Source organism: Pleurodeles waltl, chromosome 11 (genome assembly GCF_031143425.1).
Source record: "Pleurodeles waltl isolate 20211129_DDA chromosome 11, aPleWal1.hap1.20221129, whole genome shotgun sequence".
NCBI classification, from domain to species: Eukaryota; Metazoa; Chordata; class Amphibia; order Caudata; family Salamandridae; genus Pleurodeles; species Pleurodeles waltl.
The window spans coordinates 581,602,666-581,629,507 of record NC_090450.1 but is presented as its reverse complement, the minus strand read 5'-3'; the positions used below and the strand labels follow the sequence as shown (position 1 = coordinate 581,629,507).

The 26,842-nt window shown below is 45.2% G+C and overlaps 1 protein-coding gene across 2 annotated transcripts in view; it reads right to left on the bottom strand.

Annotated features, from left to right (window-relative positions):
* The window catches only part of GPAT4 (glycerol-3-phosphate acyltransferase 4), a 166,585-nt gene that overhangs the window by 69,450 nt on the left and 70,293 nt on the right, over positions 1-26,842 (bottom strand). For both annotated transcript variants that reach the window (XM_069214077.1, XM_069214076.1), the window contains 3 exons: positions 14,369-14,666; positions 11,910-11,984; positions 10,847-10,936 (listed from right to left, as the gene is read on the bottom strand). In XM_069214077.1, the coding sequence (XP_069070178.1) occupies positions 10,847-10,936; positions 11,910-11,984; positions 14,369-14,666 (463 nt within the window). The remainder of the gene's footprint in view (positions 1-10,846; positions 10,937-11,909; positions 11,985-14,368; positions 14,667-26,842) is intronic.

Below are 26,842 nucleotides of genomic sequence, written 5' to 3'. Positions count from 1 at the left end.
GCCACCTCACAAGCCATGCTTAGCAGACACGGGGCATTCTGATGGCGTCTTAATTATATGTCAAGCATAAGGATAAAACAATGAAGTACAGTAACTGCACCCGTCACCACCTCGTGCATAAGGATAGGCCCATTAAGTAGAACAGCTGCACCTGTCACCACCTCGTGCACAAGGATAGGCCCATTAAGTAGAACAGCTCCTCCCATCACCACCTCGTGCATAAGTATAGGCCCATTAAGTAAAACAGCTCCACCCATCACCACCTCGTGCATAAGGATAGGTCCATGAAGTACAACTACACCCGTCACCACCTCGTGCATAAGGATAGGTCTATTAAGTACAACAGCTGCACCCATCACCACCTTGTGCAGAAGGATATGCCCATGATGTACAGCACCTGCACCAGTCACCACCTTGTGCATAAGGATAGGCCCAGGAAGTACAGCACCTGCACAAGTCACCACCTTGTGCATAAGGATAGGTCCATGAAGTACAACAGCTGCACCCATCACCACCTCGTGCATAAGGATATGCCCATGAAGCACAACACCTGCACCCATCACCACCTCTTGCATAAGGATAGGCCCATTAAGTACAACAGCTGCACCCATCACCACCTTGTGCAGAAGTATAGGACCATGAAGCACAACAGCTGCACCGGTCACCACCTCATGCATAAGGATAGGCCCATTAAGTACAGTAGCTGCACCCATCACCACCTCGTGCATAAGGATATGCCCATGATGTACAGCACCTGCACCAGTCACCACCTTGTGCATAAGGATAGGTCCATGAAGTACAACAGCTGCACCCATCACCACCTCGTGCATAAGGATATGCCCATGAAGTACAACTACACCCGTCACCACCTCGTGCATAAGGATAGGCCCAGGAAGTACAGCACCTGCACCCGTCACCACCTTGAGGTGATGGCTTATGGCATAGCCGCTGCAGGGGTCAAAAACAGAGTAGGCAGACCAGAGATACAAGGGTCAAACAAGCCGCCGTCTGAGAGTCCTATGCTGGTTTGACAGCCCCACTGTGAAGCAAAACTATCACATTTGTCTGAAGAACGTTTATTTAACTTCGCACATGTTCTGTTTGGCCGTGTGGGAAAGAGATCCCAAAACTATATTCTTAGTAGCATTTGCTCAAGTTGTACTCTGTGGAAGCTGTTCACAATGGCAAGGTAACTAAGCGAAACTCAGGAATGGCTGGCTGCTTGCGCTTCGGATTGTACATTAGACTTTCTGCTGCAGGGCCATCATTACTGGGAAGTTATTTGTAAGGATAAATTACATGGATTACATTAGATTAGAATTATTACATCAAATTTATCAGAATAGATAACACGGATTAGGATAAATTGGGAAAATGTAATTTATCCTGTATGCAGCTGTTTGCAGTTTGTAGAGCTTTAGACTGATGCTCTGCATACTCCTGCCTTCTATTGTTGGGCTCAGACGTTGCAAGTTTTTATTCGAAGAAGTCTTTTTGAGTCATGAAATACCCTTTGACGACTACTTTAGCTGGCTATGCATAAGGGCACAACTCTATTGTTAGGCTGTTTAAACACAGCAGGTGGGGGTTAGCATGGTGTGGTAACCATGCGAGAACACGGTGACCGCGAGAATGGTGCAGGAGAAAGGAAATATCAATAATGCAGAGATCCGCAATAAGACACTGACTCCAGGGAGGAGGTGGGCGCATGTGAATCTACAGTACTACAAGCTACAAATAGATGTTTACAGGGTGACATTTTCTGTTCATACTACTTGTGGTGGTAGATACACATGCGCTGCATAGTCTATAAAGTAGTACTCCCCAAAACGGTGGCTAGTCAGCAGATATTCCAAATGTCTGGAATGAGTCCTTTAGTTTGTTTGACCAACTATCAGCTATGGGATTGTAAAAAATCCACGCAGCCAGTAGGATGAAGTAATTAGCAGGTTTATTCAGTAAGTAGTGCACGGCCAAACAGGGCAGGCAGCCTAGTCCAACTGCCGTTTACAGAACCCTTCTACATTCTCCATGTTCCACCCTAGTTACAGTTGTCAATGCACCTGACATTTTAAGTAAGAACCCAACACATCTCTTCTCTTACAAACATTTTACCAAATAAGAAACGTGCGCACTTAACTCATGACAAAAAAAAAATACAAAAACAATCAAACTTTTCTAAATAGTGCACCAAAATGATATAAACACAGATATGGCACCTAATGGATAATCTTTCATTCACCCAGAACACATTTTGAAATAATCTTTATGCCAAACAGGAGATCTTCTTTGCCCCTCTGACCTCAAGGATGTCTTCATTTCCTCCAATGACGCATTGTTGTCTGAGACCCTGAGGACATTTGTTAACTTAGTTTGCTTGGACATTTTTTCTTTGTTCCACCACCTCCCATCTTCCAGTTGAACCACATTTTCTTTGACAATCATTATTTTCATTGGTGCAGAAAACTTAGTATGCCCTTTAGAGATTATACCTTGCAATTTCACCTTCACCCACATTGAACTTCATTTGATGTCTTCCTTTGGTTCTTTCTTGACTCACATACTTACTTTAAGCTTTAAAACAACTCTGTTTAACTTGTTCAAGCTTTTCCTTTGACACTTCAAATCACACTTCCAAGGTCTAGCTAATTTACTGGTCGCCATCCAACCTATCACTAAAGCGAAAGGTGACACGTTTGTAGTGGCACTGGGAGTAGTGCGCAAAGCCCACAAGTTCCTGAGTTCCTTTTTCCAATCCAAACCATTCGCCCCAGACAACTGAAAGTTATCCTTTATTTGCCTGTTACAACATTCAACCAAACTATTGCTGCGGGGATGATACAAGCATGTGGTGACATGTTTCACACCCTAATGTGACAAGAATGCTTGAAATTCCCTTGATACAAACTGCATTCTGATGCAGATGGTAGCCAGTGGGTTACTCTGTTTCCTCCTTCCTGATGACTACTTCCTGGAATGTGCAGCATCTGGCTATCTCGGGATCCACTATTCTACCTACTCTCAAAAAGGCAGAACCTCTCTCTCAGTACCCATAGCTCCCTAGCCCAACCCAGAGATGTGGCTACCAAGGGGGCTTCATGCCCCTGGAAAACCGGTTTGACAACAGGTTTCCCCTCACCTTCCGGGGTGCCAGCTAGTCTGTCTAAACAATGGGGCTGCCCCTCTCCCAAGTGTTTCCCATTTGTCCTTTTGAGGTGGCTTCAGCTTTGAAGCGCGCCTTTGGAGCTAACACCACTCTGGCTTCATGCAGGAGGGAGGTAACACCTATCTCCAGTGCGGGCCTGTGTTGCCTCTGTTCCTAGGAGTCATTAGCACATCTCAGCAGGAGGGCAGAAAGCAGTTACGGTTTCAAGCTCCATGTGCAACCGTTGAGGGCATGGTTAATTAAAGGCAACTGGCCCGAGTAACATATACCAGGAACTTACAGGTAAGTTAGCCTATGCCAACTGGGTACAGCCAACATATACACATTTTGGGGTCAGAGCACTGGCACAGAAGTCTGGTTAGCAGGCCTGTGTGCACACTAAGTCGAAAAACCAGCAGCATCAGTCAAAAATTTTAAAGGTGACCATACAAAAATAAGTATTTCCTTACAGGGCCAAACGGGCGACATGCCCTTCCTGACAAACCTGGCTGTTGAGGCAGTAGTGCTGAGTGAACGCATGCAATGATACCCACATTGCAGCCTCACATATCTAGAACACGCAGTCTGTGTCAACACAATGGGTAGCAGCCTTGGCTCTGATGGAATCAAACCTTAAACCTTTGGCAAGCTGCCTCTTAGCCAATGACTAGTAGATCTTAATATAGCACTATCTATTTTAATAATGTCCTTTTTTTGCAACACCTTGCTTTTCTTTGCCCCAGAGAACCCCACAAAGGGCTGCTCACTCACCTGATGGGTTTTTGGTGTGATCAATGTAATAACTCAATGCTCTTTTGTTGTTCAGCCAATGGAGTCTTTCTTCTCCTTCGAGGGGTGAGGTGGAGCAAAGAACATCAGAAAAGCTGTGGACTGTCCAACGTGAAAGGGAGTCGTCAGATGGGCCACATTAGTTTCCCAGTACCATCTTGTCTGGAAAACAGGTTGTGTAGGGCAGCTCGACTGAAACAGACTAAAGATCGCTCATGCAACAATATACTCAAAGGTTGAAAGGATCAACAAATGACCTTTGACAGTGCCAACTGCAAGTCCTTGCTAGGAAAAAGAAACAATGAATCCGACAGTATGGCCTGTGTTAGGGGTGTCACACCAGGCTAAACGTGTCCCAGTGCCCCGAAAAAAAACAGACTTTGTAAAAGGATACTTAGGAGCAAGGATGACATCCACTACTGCAGGCGGGAGATTTAAAGCACTCACCTGCTGCAGTTTAATCTTTACACATGGAGGTGTGGACCCATGTGCCTGCCCTGATGCTGCAACAGAAGAACCTCCTGAAGCAGAAGCCTAACAGGAGGACAAATGCTCATGCTCAGACGTTCCAGGTACCACCCACTCCTGGCCCAAATCCACGCCATTAACATGACCTAGGCAAGCTCGTTCCTGATCTTCAGAACTTATGGCAAGTGAAGCAGAGGCTGAAAGGGATACAAGAGTCCTGTGCCTCACTCTAGATGTAAGGAGTTTCCAAGGGAGAGCCATTGTGGGGACTCCAGAGTGCAAAAGTGCAGACATTGCATGTTCTCAGTAGTGGCAAAAAGGTCAAGTCAGGTTTCTCCACTTTGCTAGAAGCCCCCCCCCCCACTCCCCCCCCCCCCCCCCAGGTGTAACGCTGTGAGCCGCTACACAAAGCCAACTAAGTTCATCCACTCTAGTGTTTAAAGGTACCCTCAGGTAGTGCACAACTAGGGGAAATGCCCCGATTCAGCTAGTTTCAAAGGCGCAGGGACTATCTGTATTACTACTTTCAGAGATGCTTTCTGTGTGAACCTCAACCAGCCTCCCTTTGGTGAATGGTAGAAAGGCTTTAAATGCCAAGCGTATAGCCCTCAACTCAAACAGGCTGATGTGGAGTTGGGTCTCCGCCGAAGACCTAAGTCCTCCATCCTCCAGGCCTACCAGATGACCTTCCCCACCCAGCAGTGATGCATCTCTTGTTACAGCCAGCTCTAGGTGGTGAGGGGGGAGGGATTGTCATTGGTTCAATTGCATATCTTTTGCAGTCTCCTCCCAAAGCCGGATGGAATCCGACAGGTTCAACTGATTCTTGGCTCAATGCGACTTCATATCCCACTGCAGAGCCGGCATAGGACATCGGACATAGTCAACGTGCAGGATGTCAGAAGCCAATAGGCCAAGAAGTCTCAGACCACCCTCTGTGAGAACCAGGACCAAGGTAGTAACATCTCAATCATAGCCCAAATGCCCTGGACTTGATAGAGAGAAGCCCCAAAAATGCACTATATACAGAATGGCTTAGATGAGCTGGAGCACCTGTGAAGAGGTCAATTGTGACTAGCACGTTGATAGTGAACCGCAATGATGTCAGAAGATTCACCATTGTTTGAAGGTGGTCCATGGCTGACAGCAGCAAGCCCACCTTTACCAGCCATTCATCAAGGCAGGGGAAGATTGGCAATTCAGTGTCTTTTGTGGTTCACACTGACAAAGATTGCCACCCCTCTCAACAAACAACCCAGTTTCCTACAGCCATGAATACTAAAAGGGTTTGAAGCTTTTAAAAAAAAAAAAAAAAAAAAAATGAGGGGTCAAGGAGAGAACACGAGTGACCGGTCCAGAACCCTAGAAGCATACAAACTGAAACACCCTAAGCTGTCAATGCTTTTGGTAAAGGAAGTCTAGTGGGAACAATGTTGAGGTTCCACACAGGAGCGAGTGGCACTCATGGTGGAATAATCTTTGAGACCTTCCATGAAGGCTTTGGTAACAAGCACCCTGAAAAGTAAAGTGAAGTGATATTCTCTTTCGGAGATGAGCAGTGACATCAGCCAAGTGGGGTCTGACAGAAGTATAACCCAGACTGACTTCTACAAGTGAAGCAGGTACAAAATGTCTTGGACTGTTGCTTTGAGAGGAACAATGTGTTTAGGGCAAGAGTAATACACAAACAGTTTCCATTTGGTCGCACAGAAGGCTATGGTTGTGGGCCTGCATGCTTCTTTAATAATGGTCATGCATTTTGTAGACAGATTGAGGTGCCCAAATACTAGGACTTCAGAAGCCAAAAATCACAAGATTGAGCATTTTGAGAATGGGATGCTTGAGTGCCTTGATTTTGGGAGAGAAGATCTGGCCAACTGGGCAGCTTCTCGTGAGGCACTACAGAGAAGGGTGGTGAACCCAGGTCGTGGCTACTAAAATGAGAGTAAGGGATGTTTGCCAAAGCTTCAGAACCATGGATGGAAAAAGTGGGAGAGGCAAAAAAGCATAGGCAAAAATTCCTAACCAGTTCATCCACAGTGCTTTGACCACGGACTGTGGCTATGGTAGCCTTAGTCAAAGTCTGGGCAATTTGCACTTTCAGAGGTGAACAGGTCTATGTAGGGAAGCCCCCAACTGTGGAAGTATGGGAGTAGGACTTGGGGTGGAGTCCTCAATTGTGGCCTTGTTGATGCATCCTGCTCAGAAGGTCTACAAAGTTGTTGTTCACCCCCAGGTATGTATTGTATGAGGGGATTCAGTGATGCATTACCAAATGCTATGAGCTGGAGCAGACAACTGCAGGGAGTGTGTGCCGCTCACTCTCTGCAAGTAAAACATGGCAGTTGTGTTGTCCGTGCTGACAAGAATTACCCTGTGCTGAACAAGAGCAATAAACGCCTTGAGGGCTGGCAGGATTGCTAAGAACTCCAGGTGGTTGATGTGGAGATCCCGTTGATCAGGTGTCCACACACTTTGTACAGTCAGTTCTTGCAAGCGAACGCTCCAACTGCTGAGTGTGGCATCCATGGTGATGGTAATTTGCGGAACCAGGTCTAAAAAAGGAGCCATCCCTGCAACAGTCTTCTAGCATTCCACCGATGTAAAGACTGATGTAAAGACTGATGTAAAGACTGATGTAAAGACTGATGTAAAGACTGATGTAAAGACTGATGTAAAGACTGATGTAAAGACTGATGTAAAGACTGATGAACGCAGCCCAGGATCAACATTAGATCCTCCCATTGACCCTCCCCCCACCTGTGACCACTGTGCTGCTTGGCACTCCTGCAATGGACACATATGTAACCTGGCATGTGGGACTACGGCAAAGCAAGAGGCCATCATAATACTCAATGACTGGGGTGTACTTTCTCTACTGGCGAGTAGAGTATGGCCCAGAGGAAGGACTGTACTTACAGGGGCTGGAGGTGGGATCTGGTTGCACTGATGGTGAAGCTAGGCTGTGCAAGAGATGTATGGTGGCTTGGGTGTGCGCTAGGCATGGCAATCTTGACCAGCCTATCATCCAGGTAAGGAAAGACATGAATGCTGCTCCTTCTGAGGTGAGCGGCTACAACTGCAAGGCACTTTTTAAACACCCTGGAAGCTGTGGTTAACTCTAAAGGGCAGCACTTTGAATTGATAATACTGACCATTTACCACAAGATGTAGGAACCTTTGATGCGCAGGGTGGGTGGGTATATAAAAGTAGGTGTCCTTCAGGTCGAGGGCAGTCATGAAGTCGCCTTGCTGTAGTAGAAGAATTACATCCTAGAGTGTCACCATGTGGAAGTGCTTTGACACGATGTACATGGAGGGGCCGAAGGCCAAAGATGGGCTTTCGAGGCCCTTCCATGCTTGGGAATCAGGAAGTATAAGGAGTATACACCCTTGCTGCAGTGTTGGGGCGGCACAGGCTCTATGGCCCTTTTACTGAGTAGTGCATGCATCTCTTCTTAGAGCAGGCACTGATGTTCCAGAAAGGAATGTTTGGTGTGTTTGTGTCAGCACTAGACAGTGCCCCTCTGTTAGATCTATAACCCCGCTGGGCAGAGATGATCTTTGCCCACCAGAGCAGAAATACCTGCAGTCTTCTCCCGACAGGTGTTAGATGGTCGTGAGGGGAGCGGATACGGAAGTCACTGCTTGGCAGGTGTGGACACTGGGGGCTGCTCCTTTTCCACAGCCCCAGTTGCCGTTGTAACCTCCCCTTTAATAAACCCGAGAGGATGTTTCTTGCTGCTGCTGTCAGGGGAAGGATGTGGGTTTTCATGGGTGGAGGTTTTGGCCCCTTAGAATATTGTGTGCTGCAAACGTGCTGCGGGCATATGGTGTCCACTGGGTTTTCATGCCTTTGGCTGTCTCTGTGCCTGCCTTAATTTTCTCCACCTATGCAACTTGGATTCCAAAGAGGTGTTTGTCATCAAAAGGGATGTTGAGGAGATGTTGTACTTCCTGTCTGATACCAGACACGCATAGCCAGGCGTGCATGTGGAGAAGAACACTAGTATTGACACTTCGAGCAGCTGTGTCTACAAAGCACATTTGATGTGCTGAAATTCCCTTCCACCACCAACTCCTTATTCAGTTTCTTATATTGGTCTGGGAGGTGCTGGATCAGGTCCTCCAACTCATCTCAGTGTGCCTGGTGGTAAAGACAGCCATCCCACCGAATTGGCAATCCTCCAATGTGTGGCAGACTGGGCTATAACATGCTTGCCAGCATCATCAATGTTTTGCTCTCAGTCAGTACGGGGAGCATCTCCTGTGCCCTGTGAATCAGCATGCTTCTATGCTGTATGTAAATCAGAAAGTTAGGCGGTAGGTGGCCCCTGAAGTAAGGTGCAGCAAAGGCAGATGCTTTATATTTCTTGCACACCCTCAGCGTGATATGATGTGCTGTCACTGCTTCCTTGGAAAATGTCATGGAAGGCCTAAGCATACCTTCAAGAATAGGCGGATACTGCATCGACCTATGTGAGGGTCTCCATAAGAAAGTCCTCCTCCATAGGCTGCTTGTGCACCTCCACCTTGTGAAAGGTAGCTCCCAGCAGAGAAATGTATGTGTTGTCTGGGGGTGAAGGCTTGACCGGATCCGTGTCAGCTAGGGCTAGACGCCAGTTACCACAGGAAGACATTATAAGTGTGTGTCATTTGGTGGGTCATAAGGACCGTAGGGAGACCTTGGTTACCCCCAATGTTACCCCACTCCCTTAAAGCAGTAATTGAGAGGTGGGCCTAGTGGATAGTGGTACAGGAGGCGGAGGAGTAGTAGGTGGAGTAGGCCATGGGAGAGGTGGCTTAGGGTGCCAGTGCTTCTTGGGAGTCTGCTCTAGAGGAGTTTAAGGCCTCTTCGTAAGTTAATCTCCTCCTAGGGAGGAATAGGGTCCATAGGTTTGTTTGGAGACTTGACTAGGATCTGACCAGTGCCAGGATGGATGTGAATATGCCACTGCCTGGTGTCGATCTCCTCATGGCGGTGGATGACGTTTTTTTCAGAGCCAGAGATTTTTGATGCCCTTGGGGCACTGCGCTGTGTTTCGGATCTGAGGCCTTTGGCTCCAAGGCAGATCTCGAGGATGTTGTTAAGGCCAGAGCCAATGCAGTGGTCAAGGTGGACGGGAGAGGTCTGGAGCAAGACTTCAATGCCAAAGGGTGGGCAAGCATACGGTCCAATCCCTCTACTCAATGCCAACCATGGCCTCACGACAGTGGAAGACCAGAGAACTCATGAGTGGCCTGGGAGCTCTGTGCTCATGCCTCCCTCGGTGTGTAAGGGATGTCGAGGAGCAGTCTGTGGGAGGGTAGTACTCACTGCAATAATGTTTGTTGGGCACTGCAATGGCTTGCCCCTCTTCGATGGCAGAACTCTCGGCAGACAATGGCTGCCCTATCTCAGCTCCATAGGCTTCCGGCCTCTCGGACCATGAAGAGGTCAGGTGCGTCATCTTGTTGACAGCGTGCAGTTGAAGCAGAGGCAATGTAACGGTCTTAGCAGTTCCAGAAGATTTGTTTTGTTTCCAAAGGAAGACACTGCTCAGGAGACCTTCTGGTGGCCAGGGGACAAGCGGGCATTACAGGATTAGTGGAGGTAGTCCTCAAATAATCTTAGTGACACCTGGGCTGCTGTTCTCAGGTGTCGAGGAGGCGCACACACACACACACACACACACACACACACACACCCCTCTCCCCCCCCCCCACCTTACAAGGAACAGATCAGAGCCAGCCCAGCGAGAGCATCACAACACGTTAAACTGGAGCTCAAATCGGTCAGCAGAGGAAAAGGCCGATGCCCATGAGCATTACCAGCAATATTGCTGGAGTCACTATACCACACTGCGTGACTCCTTTGAAGTAAAACAATTTGCACACGTCCAAGCACAACACTAGATGGCAGAAGTATGCACAGCATTTGTATCTATAGCTACACATCCCACAAACAATAAGTGATCAATAAAAACAATGAGAAGTGCTTTGTGATCACAACAGAAAGAAAAAATAAGCAAATGACTGGAGATAACAGTATCCTTCACAGTCTGAAAAACGTCAAATACCGTAAGCAGCATTAAGTTAAATTCCGAAGCACTTGGATACCTCTCCTATTTCCACTTCTAATGGGTTGCTTTTTGTGGTGTACACTGAGGAATATACAGTTTTGAGTTAGCCTTAAATTTTCTTTCTGTATAAAATTCTAACTTCACAAGAATACAATCCCATTCAAGGCACCTATATGCGAAATAAAAAGAAGACCATAGGATACCACTGCAAGCGCTGAGAGTGAACAAATGGAGGTTTTGTCAGGAGTGGCAAAGCTACAGAATAAGAGAGATAAGAGCTTAGTTATGAACCAGAAGCAGTAACTCCAGAAGGTATCATATCATCTCTATAGGTAGGAGAGAACTAAAAGGGTATGGTGAAGGAGTAGAGGCAGTTTCTTACCTGTTGTGGTATGTGATGATGGCGGTCAGTGCTCGGACACAGATTCGATAGCACATTAAGTGAACATGTCTACTCAAGAATTCTTTGAATCTGAAATGAGAGGAATTGTTATATTACTACACTGGTGGGGGGGTGGGAGGAGGTGAGATACTGGAGGAGGAGTGATGTGAGAAGTGGAGGGAGGGCAAAAAGGGATAGAAAAACAAGAGGGGTGTGCTCATCTCAAAACGAGGGAAAGAGTGGGACAACCCCTACGTCATACAAAAGACATTAGAGAGCATATTGCAAGGTCGTAAGCGATTGAAGGAAATGGGAAAATAGAAAAATATAAAGGGCCTTATGTACAAAGTATGCATTTGTTAAGTGTGGTCTTAATTTGCGCACCAACTTTTACAGAGTGCATTTTGCAAACTGGGTTATATGCTAATGGGTTGAATTGTAAAATACCGAACCATAGTGGGTTGCAATTTGATCTACCTCATGAATATGTAAACAACTACTCACAATGGCATCCTGCTCACAAGCATAGTGGCCTGTTGGAGTGAGACTACCATATATGTGATAGCTTTTAAATAAAGCAATCTTTTTTTTTTTTTTTTTCAAACTGGAATGTTAAAAAAAAAAAAAAAAGTTGCACAAAGTTTTTTTGTGAGTAAGCAGAGGTCCATGGACCACTGCCTAATCCTAAAATATGTTTTTATGTTTTGTCAATATTGACCCGTTCCTGTTTGTGAATGAGTTACTACCTCATTTGAGGTGTTATCCACTTATCCACCTATCAATGGCTGGTGACTCCTACGTGTGGTTGCAAATCATCAATACATATCTTAAGGAATTGCAAACAGGAAGGGACTGCCTTAAACCTTACAAAAAAGACCCTTCGAATTTGTGATTCGGCACTCACTCTGAAACCTATTTTGCAATTCGTAACGAGTTACTGAACCACGATTTTGTATATGACCAGATGCAATTTTGCAGTCACAAAGGCTTCGCAAAATGGCTCTGTACACAAGGCCCTCAATCACTAGCCTACCCCCAAATCTCCACAGAAAAATAAACTCACCTTCCACTGGGCAAATACCCAACTACAGTGGTCCCCATCACTAGGAGGCTGATCCCCGTTATGGCCAGAGCGATCCTGTATGGAAAAAAAAAATGGCATCAGACAAACAGCTCACAGAAGTTATGCAAAGTGTTAGAAACCCCATAAACTGCTGCAACAGTTTTAAGCATGCAAGCAGGGTAGATTGTGTATTATGTAAGAGTAATACGTGTTGAAAGAAAGGCAATTAGGGGGTAGGGGTAACTGAGTTCTGGCTCAAACTCAATAAACCACTGAAATTCACCTACTAAAGCACACAACACACACCTTAACTAGTGTCACCACCATTTATAAAGCACCAATATGTAAATGGCACTGAAGAACAGGTAACCAACATGGCGGGTTGAGCTAACTACGTGTCATGAGCATTGGCAACCATAACTGCTGAGTGTCCTTGTGTTAATGACGTACTTTATTTCCAACCCGCTGTGCATGTTTGGCCTTGAACTGCTGGTGTTTTGCTTCTGGGGGAATCACAACTGGCATTACAATTGCAATTCTAGTGCCTAACAACTAGTTTCTTTGGGTTGGTTTGGTGCCTTAGGTGCCCCAAAACGGCATGAAAATGTTTTCTTCCCCACAGCATGAAACTCCCACTTTAAGAAAAAAGAAATGGAAGTTTCACAATGGGCAAAATAAAAATGTAGCCTTTTTCCAGCCAATTACAGTTGATCAAAAATTCAAATGTGATTGATAGGATTCATTATTTTGTGACTTGTGATTTCAAATAACAGATATACAAGACTACTTACTCTTTCAAGCCCACTTGGAAACTTTTAACAATTCTTAGACCTTAAAACACTGCTGAAAGGATTTACACCAAACCAATGAAAGCACACTTTCAGTAAAGTTCTACTCTCATTATACATTGGGTGTAAATCTGTTCAGCAGTTTTTGCTGTCGGCACAAGCAAAAAAAAATCAGTAGGAGCTAAAAGGGAAAACACTTCTTTTTTCACCTGTGTCAACTATAATATATGTATAGGGTTAGCTAAAATAATACTCTACAAAACATTTAGGTATTTTCTAGAAAGTAAAAGATTAAAAAATGAAAAATAAATTGATATAAAAAAGGTACAGACTCCCAGCAGTCGAAATAATTGTAATCCAAAATTTAGGTTGAAATAGTAACATACAACTGCCCGTGCATGTTGAGTTTACATAACAAATACAATAACTGAAACACAAAATAATAGCAGGTGACTGACATTAACAAATTGCTGATGGTGATACATTTCCGAACATTCACTGCAAGTCAGTCTTTTCATTTGATAGTCAGTTACAATGTGTCACTTTTCATGTTTCTGAGCCAAGATCAAGGACGCCTTCCAAAATAGTCTATCAGGCACGTCTTTATATCCAAAGGCCAGGAGCAGTGATCCCCAGACAGACAATTTGGGCAATTTCTTAGAGAGAAAGGTAAATCCTTAATTCTCAAACCCAATACCAAGATCCCAAAAAATATGTTGGTGAAAGGGAGACTTGCGGGAATCAACAAATGAATAAAAGACGGCCACAGCCAAGATGTGGCACATGCTAAATGTCCTTGTGTACAAATACTACCATGAGACTCACCTAATCTAGCGTGGATGAGGCACTTCCCAATGGGAGTCATCAAGTGGAAAAGCCCCTTTACCTTCTCAGCATATAAAAGGAGCATGCTGTCTCTTTAAATCACAATATGTCCAACAATGACTACAGGCTATGTATAACTAAACCTCAAGGACAAATTTAAACAAATAATAGCTGTTTCGACCGCCCTTTAACAGCAATATTGCTTACCGAGGCCATTCAATACTAATAAATAAGAGAGAATGAATACAATATCTTCACTGTGTGAAACTGAAAAGTGATTCCAACCAAGGTCCCTGCACGTGGCACCATGCTTCCAATACAACTTAAAACCTCCATATGCCATTTTTGCCACATAATTTTGTAACAGCACAGACAGGCACAATGGATATCTAAAAATCTCGAAAACTTTTAGAGGCTCTCAAGCAAGCACCCTAACAAGCGCCATAGGGCCAGCAGGCTATTAGGGTACCCCAAATATCACAGGAGTAGCACAAAGTGTACCCCACCTTCCACTCAAAAAGGGATCAACAGCCAGAAAATCTCCACATAGGTAACATGAAGCCACAATCCACCACTAACTTAGGAAGCCAGCAGAGAGCAGAGGCAGCAAGCAACCAGAGCTTCCCCTTCCATAAAGGGATTAGAGGAGCAGCATGGGGGCAGATTTCTACACCTGCCCCACAATTATCACAAAATAAGCAGAAATTCAGTCCACCAAAGATGGCAGAGCGCACTATACGTCACAGGGGCCCAACACAGACATCACCCAGCAAGAAAAAACACTCTTTTCAATGGGAAGCAGCAAGAACCCCACGCTCAAAGATGTAGGGTTGCCCTACCACTCACCGCAGAGGCAGCAAGAAGCCATAGCGGATCAGCACCCCTAGCCCCCAAAGCACTGTGAGACGCATGCTGATGTGCTGGAAGTTGCAGTTGGTTCTGCTGAGCAGGTTCCAGGTTTCCAGCTCCTCTGCAGAGAAACGCTTGGTCACCTCATCGTCCATGATGGTCTCCATTCCCTTCCGACAGAAGTAGAAGATATCAGACAGTTCAAACTCTGGCACATCCAGGGATTTACCACTTCCACTGCGCCGGATCTCCTTGATCTCATCTTCCAGGGACGTGAGCTCCTTAGCGATAATTCCTGGCCAGGCAAAGAACCATAGGTTAGGCAAGTGAACGTGTATCCCACTTACATGATCCCTCACAAGACAATTGTTACCAGTGCAGCAACACAATACCCATCACAAGCAGAACCACACGTCCCACACACACACGCACACCACCAAAATATACAAAAGCACAGCAACATATGTACGAGGAGGGGCATGCTGGAATGCAAAAACGAAAAGGAAACTACTAGTTGTCTGTCAAGAATCAAAGTCCTTTTACTTCTAGACTTGTAAACATCCAAACAGCCTGTAAAGGGTAAGATAAGAATTGTGTTTCTCTACTCAACAACAAACCAGCCATGAAAAAGGCCTTCATTTTGCACACACTTGAAATATTATGCAAATTTGAAAGTTTGCACCGAGAACTGATTAAATTGTTTTGTACTAATGTAAAATATTATACACCGAATCCAACAGTAGCCTTGAGAATTTGTTAAGAAAGATGAAGATGCTATGCAGCTGAAAATTAATCCCACTTAAGTCATCTGTAACACAAAGGAATATCAACAGGATTTAGTTATCTATGTTTAGTCCCTTTCAACGCCAAACAAATGCATGAACATCAGCTGTAATTTAACAGAGACTAGATGTACAACAGGTTAAAAGACATACACAGAACACTTAATAGGGCAGCACAGTGAACACTAGAAATAACTAGAGCACTGCTAAAGCCAAAAGCAATAAGCTATCAATACAATAATGTCTGCTTCGACACTGGGCAAATAACAGGCTAACTACTCTGAGGAGGTTACTATGATGATAAACTTCAAAAAAGAAAAAGGAGCAAGAGTGTGATACTAGCTGCTAAATGGCCAGCAAAAAAGCATGGGTTGCAGAAGTGATACAGAGCATCTGAAAGCAACTGGTATGTGGCAGATATGGGTGCAGATCTTATAACTGTCCCTCAGTTCCTTTGTGGACTTTGTCTTTCGTGCTAGGGTCCTGCACATATACTCACTAAAGCATTGTCACCATTATGTCTATTGCTTCTTGATGGGAAAACATTTTGAATACAGACCACTTTCATCCAACAATAAACTGCTGCCCTGAAGGCCTATTGTGCAGCATCCCCACCCCCCCATTAAGCTAACATTTGATGGTGGTGTAGTAACACACTAGTCGTGTTATTGATATATTTGTGGTTTTATATAGCATGGACATGACCCAATGGTGACAGAGCTTTAGAGAGTAGCAAATGGCACATGGTAAAAAGAGACTGCAATGGTCCAACAAAGGAGTGGTGCTTCAATGATGAAATTGTTGCAAGCAAGTGAGAGGCGGAAGAAAACAGACGTAGAACTACACAACGTTTTGGATGAACAGTAGCCTTCTTAAGCTCAGTCTATACTTTGATGACAGGCAGGAACATAAGGTGTGAATGTATTTTCAAACACGTTCAAGCTATTTCGTGCAACACAAATTTAATGCCAACCTAGTGAGTTTGGCAGCACAAATTCAATCACAGCCTCAATATTTATTGCCTAAAGTAAACTTATTTACTTTAGCATACCACAGGGCGTTGAATGACTTCGCATATCTGACATACCTTGAGCCATTAGCAAGATTCTCCTCTTCCCAGACTAATCCCTTTCCACATTAAAGTTGCAGGGCGAGTTGTAAAAGCTGTGCGGTCAAGCCCTGCCCATTTTTGCCAGACTGACCCTCCGTTTTTTCCTCCGGTGAACTTGGAGTGCTCCATTTTTTCTGTACTGCTGATCAACAGGAACAGTGCTCCGATAATTGGATGAAACGCAATCCTACACTCATTCAAAGTGATTCACTAAGGTCCCCTTCAAGCCAGATATTCAGTGTCTGGTAGACAAAGCAGCATATAGACCATGGAACTAGACCTTTTACCTCTATTCCTGCGGGGAGACTGCCTAATAGCTCTCCACAGTTGAAGGTTCATCTACTTCCCCTAACTGGGCTACCTTCCCATGCTTTCATTAGGAGGACGTGTGCAAACTATTATTATTATTTATTTTTTTTACACACTTAGAAGTGAATGGTGGGGTCTTATAGACCCACTGTAATGCTGCACAAGGTGCTGGCTTTCCTTTAGGGCAGTTTTTGACCGTCCACGGTGGACTCTAGCCTACAGGGAGCTCTTCCTGAATCACACTCTCAAAAACATTTCTACCTTGTAAATGTAGAGGAGGGCCGGAAAGGCTTTTATTCCACCAGGCGTTTCCCCGGTAGGCGTAAGACCTTGGGGGCTGGTCTTGAAAGCCCATGGTTTCCCGTGGAGGATCTGTCACTTTTCTGACCCAAGCTTAACTGCAGCTGGAACAAGGAGGTTTCAGGAGAGAGTCAGAGAGAGAAAGTGAGTGGGGGTTGGAGGAATTGTTTAAACTTTGAAAAAGGCAGGCAGACAGGCAGCTTTCCCACCATTACTACCCAAAGAAACTAAATACTTGCCCCACAGTACAAGTGCATTCATTTTTACAGCTGAGGACTTCACACACCGCGAAGGAGCAAACAAATTGCCAGGAATCCAACCTTTTCGTTTGGTAATCTCAATGCAGTATGGAAATAAAACTAGAAAGACAGAGAATCCCAGTAGCTGCTAGACATGCAAACTACATGCCCACAGCTTAATGGCCATTTCTTTTTTAAATTTAAACATATGCAGGGTAGGGGGCTTTAAGCACAACCCTGAACCACAGGCCAATCAATCACCCCACCTAGCGGTAGGCCAGTTCCTAGAATCCCACTAACTGCTACATATGCAACCTACACATCCTCAGCATCAGGGGCAAATCTCTCTTGGCAAATCAGAGGAGTATTTATGGGTCAATTCAACTTGCAACTTAAAGATCCAGACAGCTCTAAAAAGTATACACTTCATGCCCAACCCGATCACCTTTTTAAATGCTAATTTCCAAACTATGACTCAACAACAAGCGCCTATTTTTTTTAATTTATATACATGAAATGTTTACTTCTGATGTAAACAAAGACAAGACAAATGTACAGGCCTCTACCAGATTTGTGCCCATTTAAAGACACCGCTGCAGAGGTTTCATTCGATGTCCTTTTGCATTTGCTAATATCGAAAATATAGCAGAAAAAATTACTGTAAAAAGTAGTTGCCATTTGGAAATTCCGTTTATAAAGAGGCTTGACAGGGCAGGTGTTTCACGGAAAAGAAGTTCAAACAAGACCAAATCTGAAAAGCTGACCGTCAGAAAGTGTGAGGATAACTACTTACATGCAACACTGGTTACAGTTTCACACCCATTTATTAATCATGTCAGCATAACCCTGCATTCTAGTGAATGTTTTGGAAAAACAAAGTAGCTTAATGGGTGGGCACTGATTCCTACTTTGTGCAAATTATCCAGACTTACTGAACATGTAATTTTCCCACGGCGAATTTAGATTGTAAAGATTACCTTGCCCCAGCAAACAATCACAATCTGCAACTTTCTGCCAAGCGGTTCCTAGTCAAACCACACCTTCAGTCACACCAGTCCTGGATTTTTAAGCCCACAGCACTTAACCTGCTGAGATATTGGAAATGTAGAACGCAACGTGCTGTTGGCTAAAAATCATATGACGAGGAAACCCTTGGCAGCTATCTGAAACTTTCAGCCAGCCCTGGGATTTGCAGCCTCCTGGCACGCCAGCACTACCTGACAGAGCAAACAAGGCAGACAAACACAGGAGTGCACAATTCACCATGCATTATGCAGTTAAAGGCACGTAAGCTCTGACACATACATTGCCTGACTGATTAGCTGGCAGAATGGTCCGTCAAATACCACTGTAGCACCAGTATTTTTTGCAGCCGTCTCCTTCATTATGTAAGGACCCGAAAAGGACCATTACTTATAGACAGACCCCTGTTCAGCTTCAAGAGAACTCCTTGTGGACATCCTGGTTACATGCAACAGGCTAGTCCCAAGGGTTTACTGATGCAAGCTAAAGCAGTCCTTTAAACCCCTTCGAATGTCCAAGATAAGCACTCTATCTAAAGTCGTTTCGGAGTGACAGGATGAAGATCACAGACAATTTTGCTAAACAATATGACAATGGGTAAAAAGACTTGTATTCAAATATTACCTCTGCCAGCAGACTAGTCAGCGCACTGCTTGATAAATAATTGTGCATTTGTGCTTTCGACATTTTGACAGTGAAGACTCTGCTTAGAATTTTTTATTATTTAACTTATTTTGTAATCTACAACAGAGGACGAGACAGGGTTGTCAGTTTTACCCCCATTCCTTTTGCCCTTGCGCCTCTCGCCTTTTGGATCGGAGTGAACACTCGTGCAGGGTGGGAGATGGGCTGGAACAAGCATAACTCCTTATGCTCAGATGATATCCTCCTATACGTCTCACAACCAGATCTGACTACAATGTAAACTGTGAAATATCCCTCATCTATTGATTAACACAGTGCCGGTGGAACTAGCCCCAGACAACCCAGATTGCTTGCTCATCAGTAGGGTTTAAATACCTTGTGATCTATAGTACAAAGGGACCAGACAGCTTCCAGGCAGGGAATCTGTAACTGGGGCTGTATTACAGAAAGTGGCCAGGGTGTGCAACAGGCATGTGCACCCACTTTCTGAGCCCAGGGCACTTTGGTTTCACAGAAGGGACCTCAGATGCTTGTGCAGCTCATTCTGTAATACAGATAGCTCTGGCGCACATGTAGCAAAGGCACTATCTCAAGAGAGTGTTCTCTCGTAAGCATGGCAGACTGGCACATGCAAATGAGCAATCACTTTGCCTCTGAGCCTGCACCGTATTATGGCTGCAGGCAAAAAGGAACAGGTGGTGTCAGGAGGCGCACTGAAAGTGATCACAAAAACCTAGCGCAGTCAGTGTGCCCCCTGATGGTAGCCCTCTGGCACCAGGAAAGAGGGTCCCATGGACCCCCAGACGTCCCCGTGCAGGTGGAAGCAATCACTCGCTGCACCTGCCTGCAAGGGGATCTCTCTCCCCTTTTAAACCCTCCGCTGCCAGGCCTTATCACCCTCAGGTGCCGAGCCTTTTTTTGGCTATTTGGGGTAGTTTGCGCTTAGCCCTCATAACTTTGTCCACATAAGCTATGCACGCCAAATTTGCGTCCTTTTTTTTCCCCTAACATCCCAGGGACTCTAAAGGTACCCAGAGTTTGTGGGTTCCCCTGGAGGAGACCAAGACATTTGCCAAAATACAGCTGCAGAAGAAAGCATGTGTTTTTTTCCCCTGAAAACGGCATCAAAGGGTTTGCAGTGCTAAAAATCACCATCTTCCCAGCTTTCAGGAACAGGCAAACTTGAATCAGAAAAACACATCCTTCAATACAATGTTAGCATTTTACTGGGACATACCCCATTTTTACTATTTTTTTGTGCTTTCAGCCTCCTTCCAGTTAGTGACAGAAATAGGTGTGAAACCAATGCTGGATCCCAGACAGCTAAAAACTTCTGAAAAGTAGACACAATTCTGATTTCATCAAGGGGTCGTTTGTGTAGATCCTTCAAGTTTTTCCTACAGAAAGTAACAGCTAAAATAAATATTGAAATTGAAGTGAAAAGAGCCATTTCTGTTCACATTTTCTTCTATAACTTTTTCCAGCTATGGCAGATTATTTAAAGCAGTATACCGTTACGTCTGCTGGACTCTTCTGGTTGCAGGGATATATAGGGCTTGTAGGTTCATCAAGAACACTAGGTACCGGGAGCCAATAAAGGAGCTGCACCTTTCAGTGGCTTTTCATTGTATACCGGGTATACAACAATTCATTTGTTGAAATATAAAGAGAGTGAAAAATAGGTATCAAGGAAACCTTTGTATTTCCAAACTGAGCACAAGATAAGGTGTTGAGAAGCAGTGGTTATTTGCATATATTTGAATTCGGGGGTCCCCATACTAGCATGTGAATTACATTAATTTCTCAAATAGACTTCTTTTTTTACACACGGTCTTCAATTTAGAAGGAAAAAATGTAGAGAAACACAAGGGACAGTAACACTTGTTCTTCTATTCTGTGTTCCCCCAAGTATCCGGATAAAAATGGTACCTCACTTGTGTGGATAGATCTAGTGCCCGCAACAGGAAACGCAACATGGACACATCACATTTTTACATTGAAATCTAACATTTTTTTTGCAAAGTGACTTGCAGTAGATTTAGACTTCCAGCTCAGCCGGCACCTAGCAAACCTGTGTATTTTTTAAAATAGGACACCAAGGGAAATCCAGGATGGGGTATCTTGTGGGGCTCTCATCGTTCTGTTTCCCAGAATCCTTTGTAAATCTCTAAATTTGGCCCAAAAAAATAAAACTTCACATTTTCCGAATCTGAGAGGAGCCACAAATTTCCTTCCACCCAGCATTCCCCTAAGTCTCCCAATAAAAATGGTACCTCACTTGTGTGGGGAGGCCTAGTACCCACGACAGGAAATGCCCTAAAACACTACGTGGACACATCAAAATTATCAATCACAAAACTACCTGTTTTTGCAAGGGGGGGGGAATGGGTGGTCGTGAACACTTGCGTTTTTGGGCCTGGGCTAAACCTACCAAACCCAGACATTTTTTAAAACTAGACACCTGAGGGAGTCCAGAGAGGTGTGACCTGTGTGGATCCCCCAGTGTTTTCATACCAAGAATCCGCAGCAAACCTCAAATTTAGCTAAAAAACAAAATAACATTTTCCCCACATTTGTGTGTGGGATCACCACACCAGCACAAGTTTCCTACCACCCAATGTTCCCCTCAATCTCCCGATAAAAATGATACCTCACTTGTGTAGTGCCTGTGACAGGGAGGAGCCAAAAACATGTTGAAATTAAGGGGGAACCAAAGCTAGTCCAAAAGGGCAGTTTGGGGAAAAAAAAAAAAAAAAAACGTTTTTAGACTGACAAGTGGGGCAGAATTTGTATCGGGATAGGTGTGAAAATGCTGGGTGGCAGGAATTTTGTGGATTGCTGCAGATTCCGGAAGTTTCAGTCACAAAAATGTGGTGAAAATGAGTGATTTCAAGCAAAGTTGGAGGTTTGCAGGGCACTGTGGGTAAGTAAATGGTTTGGGGTGCATGTGAAGCACACCACCCTGGCCTCACCCAGATGTTTAGTTTTCAGATTCGTTTAGGCTCGTAGATTTTTCTAGATGGCAGCGCCCCAAAGTCCAAAAGTGCAGCCTTCACATTCCAAGTGGCACAATTTTGAGAGTTAGCCAAGCTCACAGCCCAAATGTAAGATCAACACCCAAAATAATCAAATGTCCTGTTGCTTGCTGTTGGGATAAGGCATTTTAGTGTGAGGGGGAGAGCCGAAGACTGTTACCCTCTTCAGTTGGGGTGGGGGCATAACCATGCCCATACTGGTTGGTAGCCACCACCCCACTATTTTTTTTTCTTTTTTTTTTTTTAAATTCCCTGGCATCTAGTAGGCTTTCTGCCCCCGAGGAGTGGATAAGGGATAAGTGCCCCATCTGCCCACCAGTGAGCAGAACAATTTTGTCCCCATTTATTTGGGGTGGGGGTATGGCCATACCCCCACCCTCTTTTTTTAAAAGAAAATTCTTCCTTGGTGTCTAGTGAGCTTTCTGACCCCCTTGGGGACCGATGAGCCTTACAAAAATATGTCGATCCGCCTCTAAAGCGGGCAGAAGTGGCCAACAGTAATGTGCCCCCATAGGGAGCGACCCTTTCCCCACAAACAAAACACACACACAAATGGCATAAAATTATTTACCCTCATGGGAACGGCCCATGCCCAAGGTGCCGCTCCTCTTAAGTAAAATGTGTGGTGTCTAGATAGTTTCTGCCCCCCCCCCCCCCTCGGGGGGCAGTTCAGCCTTATTAAAATAGCCCAATCTGCCAAGAGGGGCAGAAAAGGCTTTTAAAGGGTCGCTCCCCTTGCGTGAAATTAGTGTAAAAGAAAAAGAAAATCCCTGGCGTCTAGTGGCAACTGTGCACTGACGTCATCAGACATCACTTGGAGGTGGGGGGGGGTCTAGGGTGGCAGGGGGAAGCGCTTCCCCTGCCATCCTTGCCTAGGGGAGGGGTCTGGGCCGGATGCAGGACGAGCTGGTCTCATCTTCAGCACACGAGCGCCGAGGACATAACCAGCTCCCAGACACAAGGAAGTACTACTGAGCATCACACCTGATTATAATTAATGAATGGGCAGACGTGCCCCAAGAGGAGCTGTCACTGGGAGCAAACCAAAAGGCCATGGGGATACAAGCCTACCCGGCAGCTTTATATAAATCAAAATCCATATTAACTCTTGCCTCATACAGGGGTGGCCTTTGCAGCCAGCAGACAGCAAACAAATATCTGGGATTGAAACAAAGCTGACCAATGAAACCATGCTTTGGAAGAGTGACTGTCTAGCTGAGGGGGGAAAACCTCATATGCTGTAACAGTTGGGACAGAAGTTGCATTAGCAAACCGGGTGATGTATAAAAGAAGGGGCACTGGCCACTCGGACACACTCCAATCGGAATACAGAATGGCAAGCGCCAAGTCTTGTCGGTATTAACAGTTTAGATATGCACTATTAGCACAGGTGAAAAGGGGAACAATTAGAGGACCCCTGGCCACCAGAGGGCAGGATACTTGCGGAGCCGCTCGTTTGGAGGCGGGGATGGGGGGAGGAGGGGGTTTGCAGGGATAGGACAATATCAGTGATCTTCAAGAAGATTGTTAATAATTCCACTGACTTAGTTAAAAGCGGACAAGGAGACAGATTTTGGAGGAATGAAGGAGTAGGAATGGGAGGAAGTCCTGGTGTCTTCACAAGAGGTGGCAATCTGAGCAGGATTTAGGTTTGCACCATTGTGCAGATTGCACATATACTACATCAGAACCGCACTGCTAAATATAGGAAAACTGGCACCAAATCTGTGTGTCCAGGATTGTGGGCAACGGGACTCATGCCTACATCTGCTTTGGTCCAACCTGGCATTGGAACCCTTCTGGGAGGGTGTAGGAAGCTGGCTACCCAGGTAGTGCACCAATGTCTGAGGTCACTATGCAGATAGTCCAAGCAACCCTTATTGATTTACAGAGTTACAAATGACATTCCCAAAAGCTATTTTTCATTGTAGTGTGGGCATGCAGTTAGGCTTATCAGGACGTAGTGTTAAATATTTGTTGTACTCACAGAGGCAATAAATGAGACACACACTAAGGAAGGAACTCAAGACCTATTGTTAGAAAAATAGATACTTTGGTTATATTATGTTTCAACATCAGAATACTGATGCAAGAATACATATTGATGCAGTTTGAGGGAAACAAGCAAAATACTTGTCCCTCTAAAGCAGTAGTGCAAACCTATGGAGGAAAACACATGTACTGCATACAGGCATTTAACAGGGACTTACAAGACTAGTCTTCAGGAGTTAAGTATGGGGTACTGTCCAAGGAAGCACCAACAGGTCACCTCGGGAAGCTCTGCGGTGTCCAGGTGCAGAGGTGCTTTGCGACATTAGGTGCCCTGTTGGTTTAGATCGGAAATTTGCCTGGTGGAAAGAACCTGGAGGTGATGGCTGTGGGAGGTTGCTCAGTCCGACTAAACCAACAGGGGGGCTTACGTTTTGTGATGCTTGGGGACATAGTGACACCTTTGGTCCTCTTCTCCTCAGTTTGGGATGGCTGTGTGCAGAGATGCCCTGAGGAATCAGGTCTTTGTCACTGGAGAAGATTGCGGTAGAGGGGCCTGCACAAAGAGGCTGGAGGCAGTGTCGTGGAGTCCACAACTGAGGAACTCAGGGTGGGCTTGTGTCCTGGAAGGCCTATGGGCCATGCTGGCACCATTGGCCCACTTAGACTCAGGCTAGGCGTCACGGGTGCAGTGGTGCTGCCTGGCATATGGTTTTAGGCGGTCCAGAATCCTCAAGGTTTTTTGGGTGCCTGCAGGGTGCCGTGAGGTAGCTCTGTTACTCCACAGGAGATCCTGGTCCTTTTAAAAGTGCAGGCAGTCCACCCAGGCATCTGGAGGCAGAGCAGGTGCAGGACTAGATGACTTTGGTGCAACTTTCGAGATCTGAAGACATGCTGGCAGGGTCAGGCCAAGTCAGTAACTGCTCCTCTGTTCTTGCTTTTTTGCAGCTCTTCAGTGTCCTTTTTCTTCTTGGGTCCAAAGAATATGTCTTCTGGTGTTGGGGACCCATCTAAATACTGCATTTAGGGGTGTGCTGAGTAGAAGTCAATGGGCTACTTACCCTTGGGGTGTTTACACCCATTATATGACCACTTCTTGTGGTGAGTGGGCATATTCCTATCCCAAAAGACCTAGTTCCAACCAAAAACAAAATGGTGGAACCCTTGCTCAAGTTTCCACCTCGGACAGCCCACCTTAGGGATGTGGTTAGCCGAAAGGTGGTACATGCCTACTGACTAGCTAATTTTCCAACTTGTCCTGGTGTCACATGGGCCTTAGGGCAGGGGGTAGCTACACCAAGGTCTGGCAAAGCCGAGGGTTTGCATACTGAAAGCGGCAGGGCCTTTGAAGCCCCGGGTTTTGGTATGCAGATCTGCTAGCCGTCCCGCTGGAGCGGGTGACAACACCCCTCTCTGGAGGAGGCTTTGTTTCTGACCTCCTAGAGCTTGGGCTCTCACCTCCAGGGGGGTCAGAAAACTGCCTGGTGTTGGCAGGCCCATCGAAGCCAGTCAGCCAATACACTAAGACACTAGATGGGTTCAGGGGGCACTTCTAAGGTGCCCTTTGGGTGCATGTCATAATAAATCAAAGGCTGGTATAAGCCTGGACTTATTAAGATGAGGTGTTTGATACATAGGGTTCAGTAAAGCCATTATGTGCCTGGGTCACTCATATTGACGAGTGTCCAGCATATACCTTAAAATGGCTTCCCTGTTCACTTGTGATGCTCAGCAACGGGGCTGGACATCACAGGGGCATATCTGCTCCTGCAGATATGACCACACATCAAATATAATGCACCCTGCCTAAGGTCTCACAGGCCTGCTATAGGGGTGACCTACATGTATTTAAATGCAGTGATAGTAACATTGCACACAATGGGTTTGTCATGTTTCCACCTGGCTTGCACCAGGACACGCTCACTGCAATGGCAGCTGTGTCAATCTTGTTTTGTGAGGGGTCGCACAATACGTTCTGCAGCCCTTAGGGACCCGCTCTTCTACCCAGGCACTAGGTACCAGGGGGACCATCTACTAGGGACTTACACAGGCAGAGTCTGCCAATTGCACACATCATTATCTGCTTTTAGGGAAAGAGCACTGTGGAACAGTTGAGCAGGAACCCAGTGCACCTCAGTCAAAAAACCTCAGTACCAGTGAGCCAAAAGTGGGGGTGACCATGTCAAAAAAGGCACTTTCCTACAGAGGGTATTAGGACATGTTCAGACCAGGTTACAGGTACTTAGATTGAGAAAATGCCTAGACAGTTCTGTTAAAACATTTGGCGGGAGGACATCATACAGAGTCCCACCGAGGAATATGAAACTGTTTATTACTCTTGCACTAATGATGGCCAAGAGCAATATTAATTGTAAAGGGGGGGGGGAACTCCTTCCATGCCAGACCTGGACACATGGATAAACAACACTGACTGGTACATGTTGGCAGATAAACATATGGAGGTGGAGGCTGCCCAAAGAAGTAGACTACAGTGTGGCAGCACTGGCATTCCAATAAGGGGTTAAATACAACAGACCGAAAAGTATGCAGACTGTGGGAAGAATACTGAAAAGGGTTGAATATTTAGGTTTAGAGACATGCTAAATTATGTGACACCATGCTAATGGTCACACTATCTAAATATTTTTCTATGGGATGCCCTTCAGTTACGTATTCTGTAAAATGCTGGTGGCTTATTCTTGGAGAGTAAAAACCTTAATAAAATGTATTTAAAAAAAATAAAATAAAGGATTTTGTAACCCACACTTCAAATAGCTTTTAATGTTTATAACAGGTGAAAAATGTTCTATATTGCAAACTATTATGAGTCTGCGGCATTTAGTTAGTAAGTATTACTACTGCAAAGGTCTAGAGCCCTAGACGGTCCCAGCATCCCAATCCATGCACTACTAGACGAAGACTGAAAGGAGTTTGAGGAAACACTGGGAGAGTGCAGGACATAAATAATTTACACTCTGTGCAAGTTTATTCTGAAGATTTTTATGTAGCCTTGAATTTTGATTTTATTGCGGCTATTT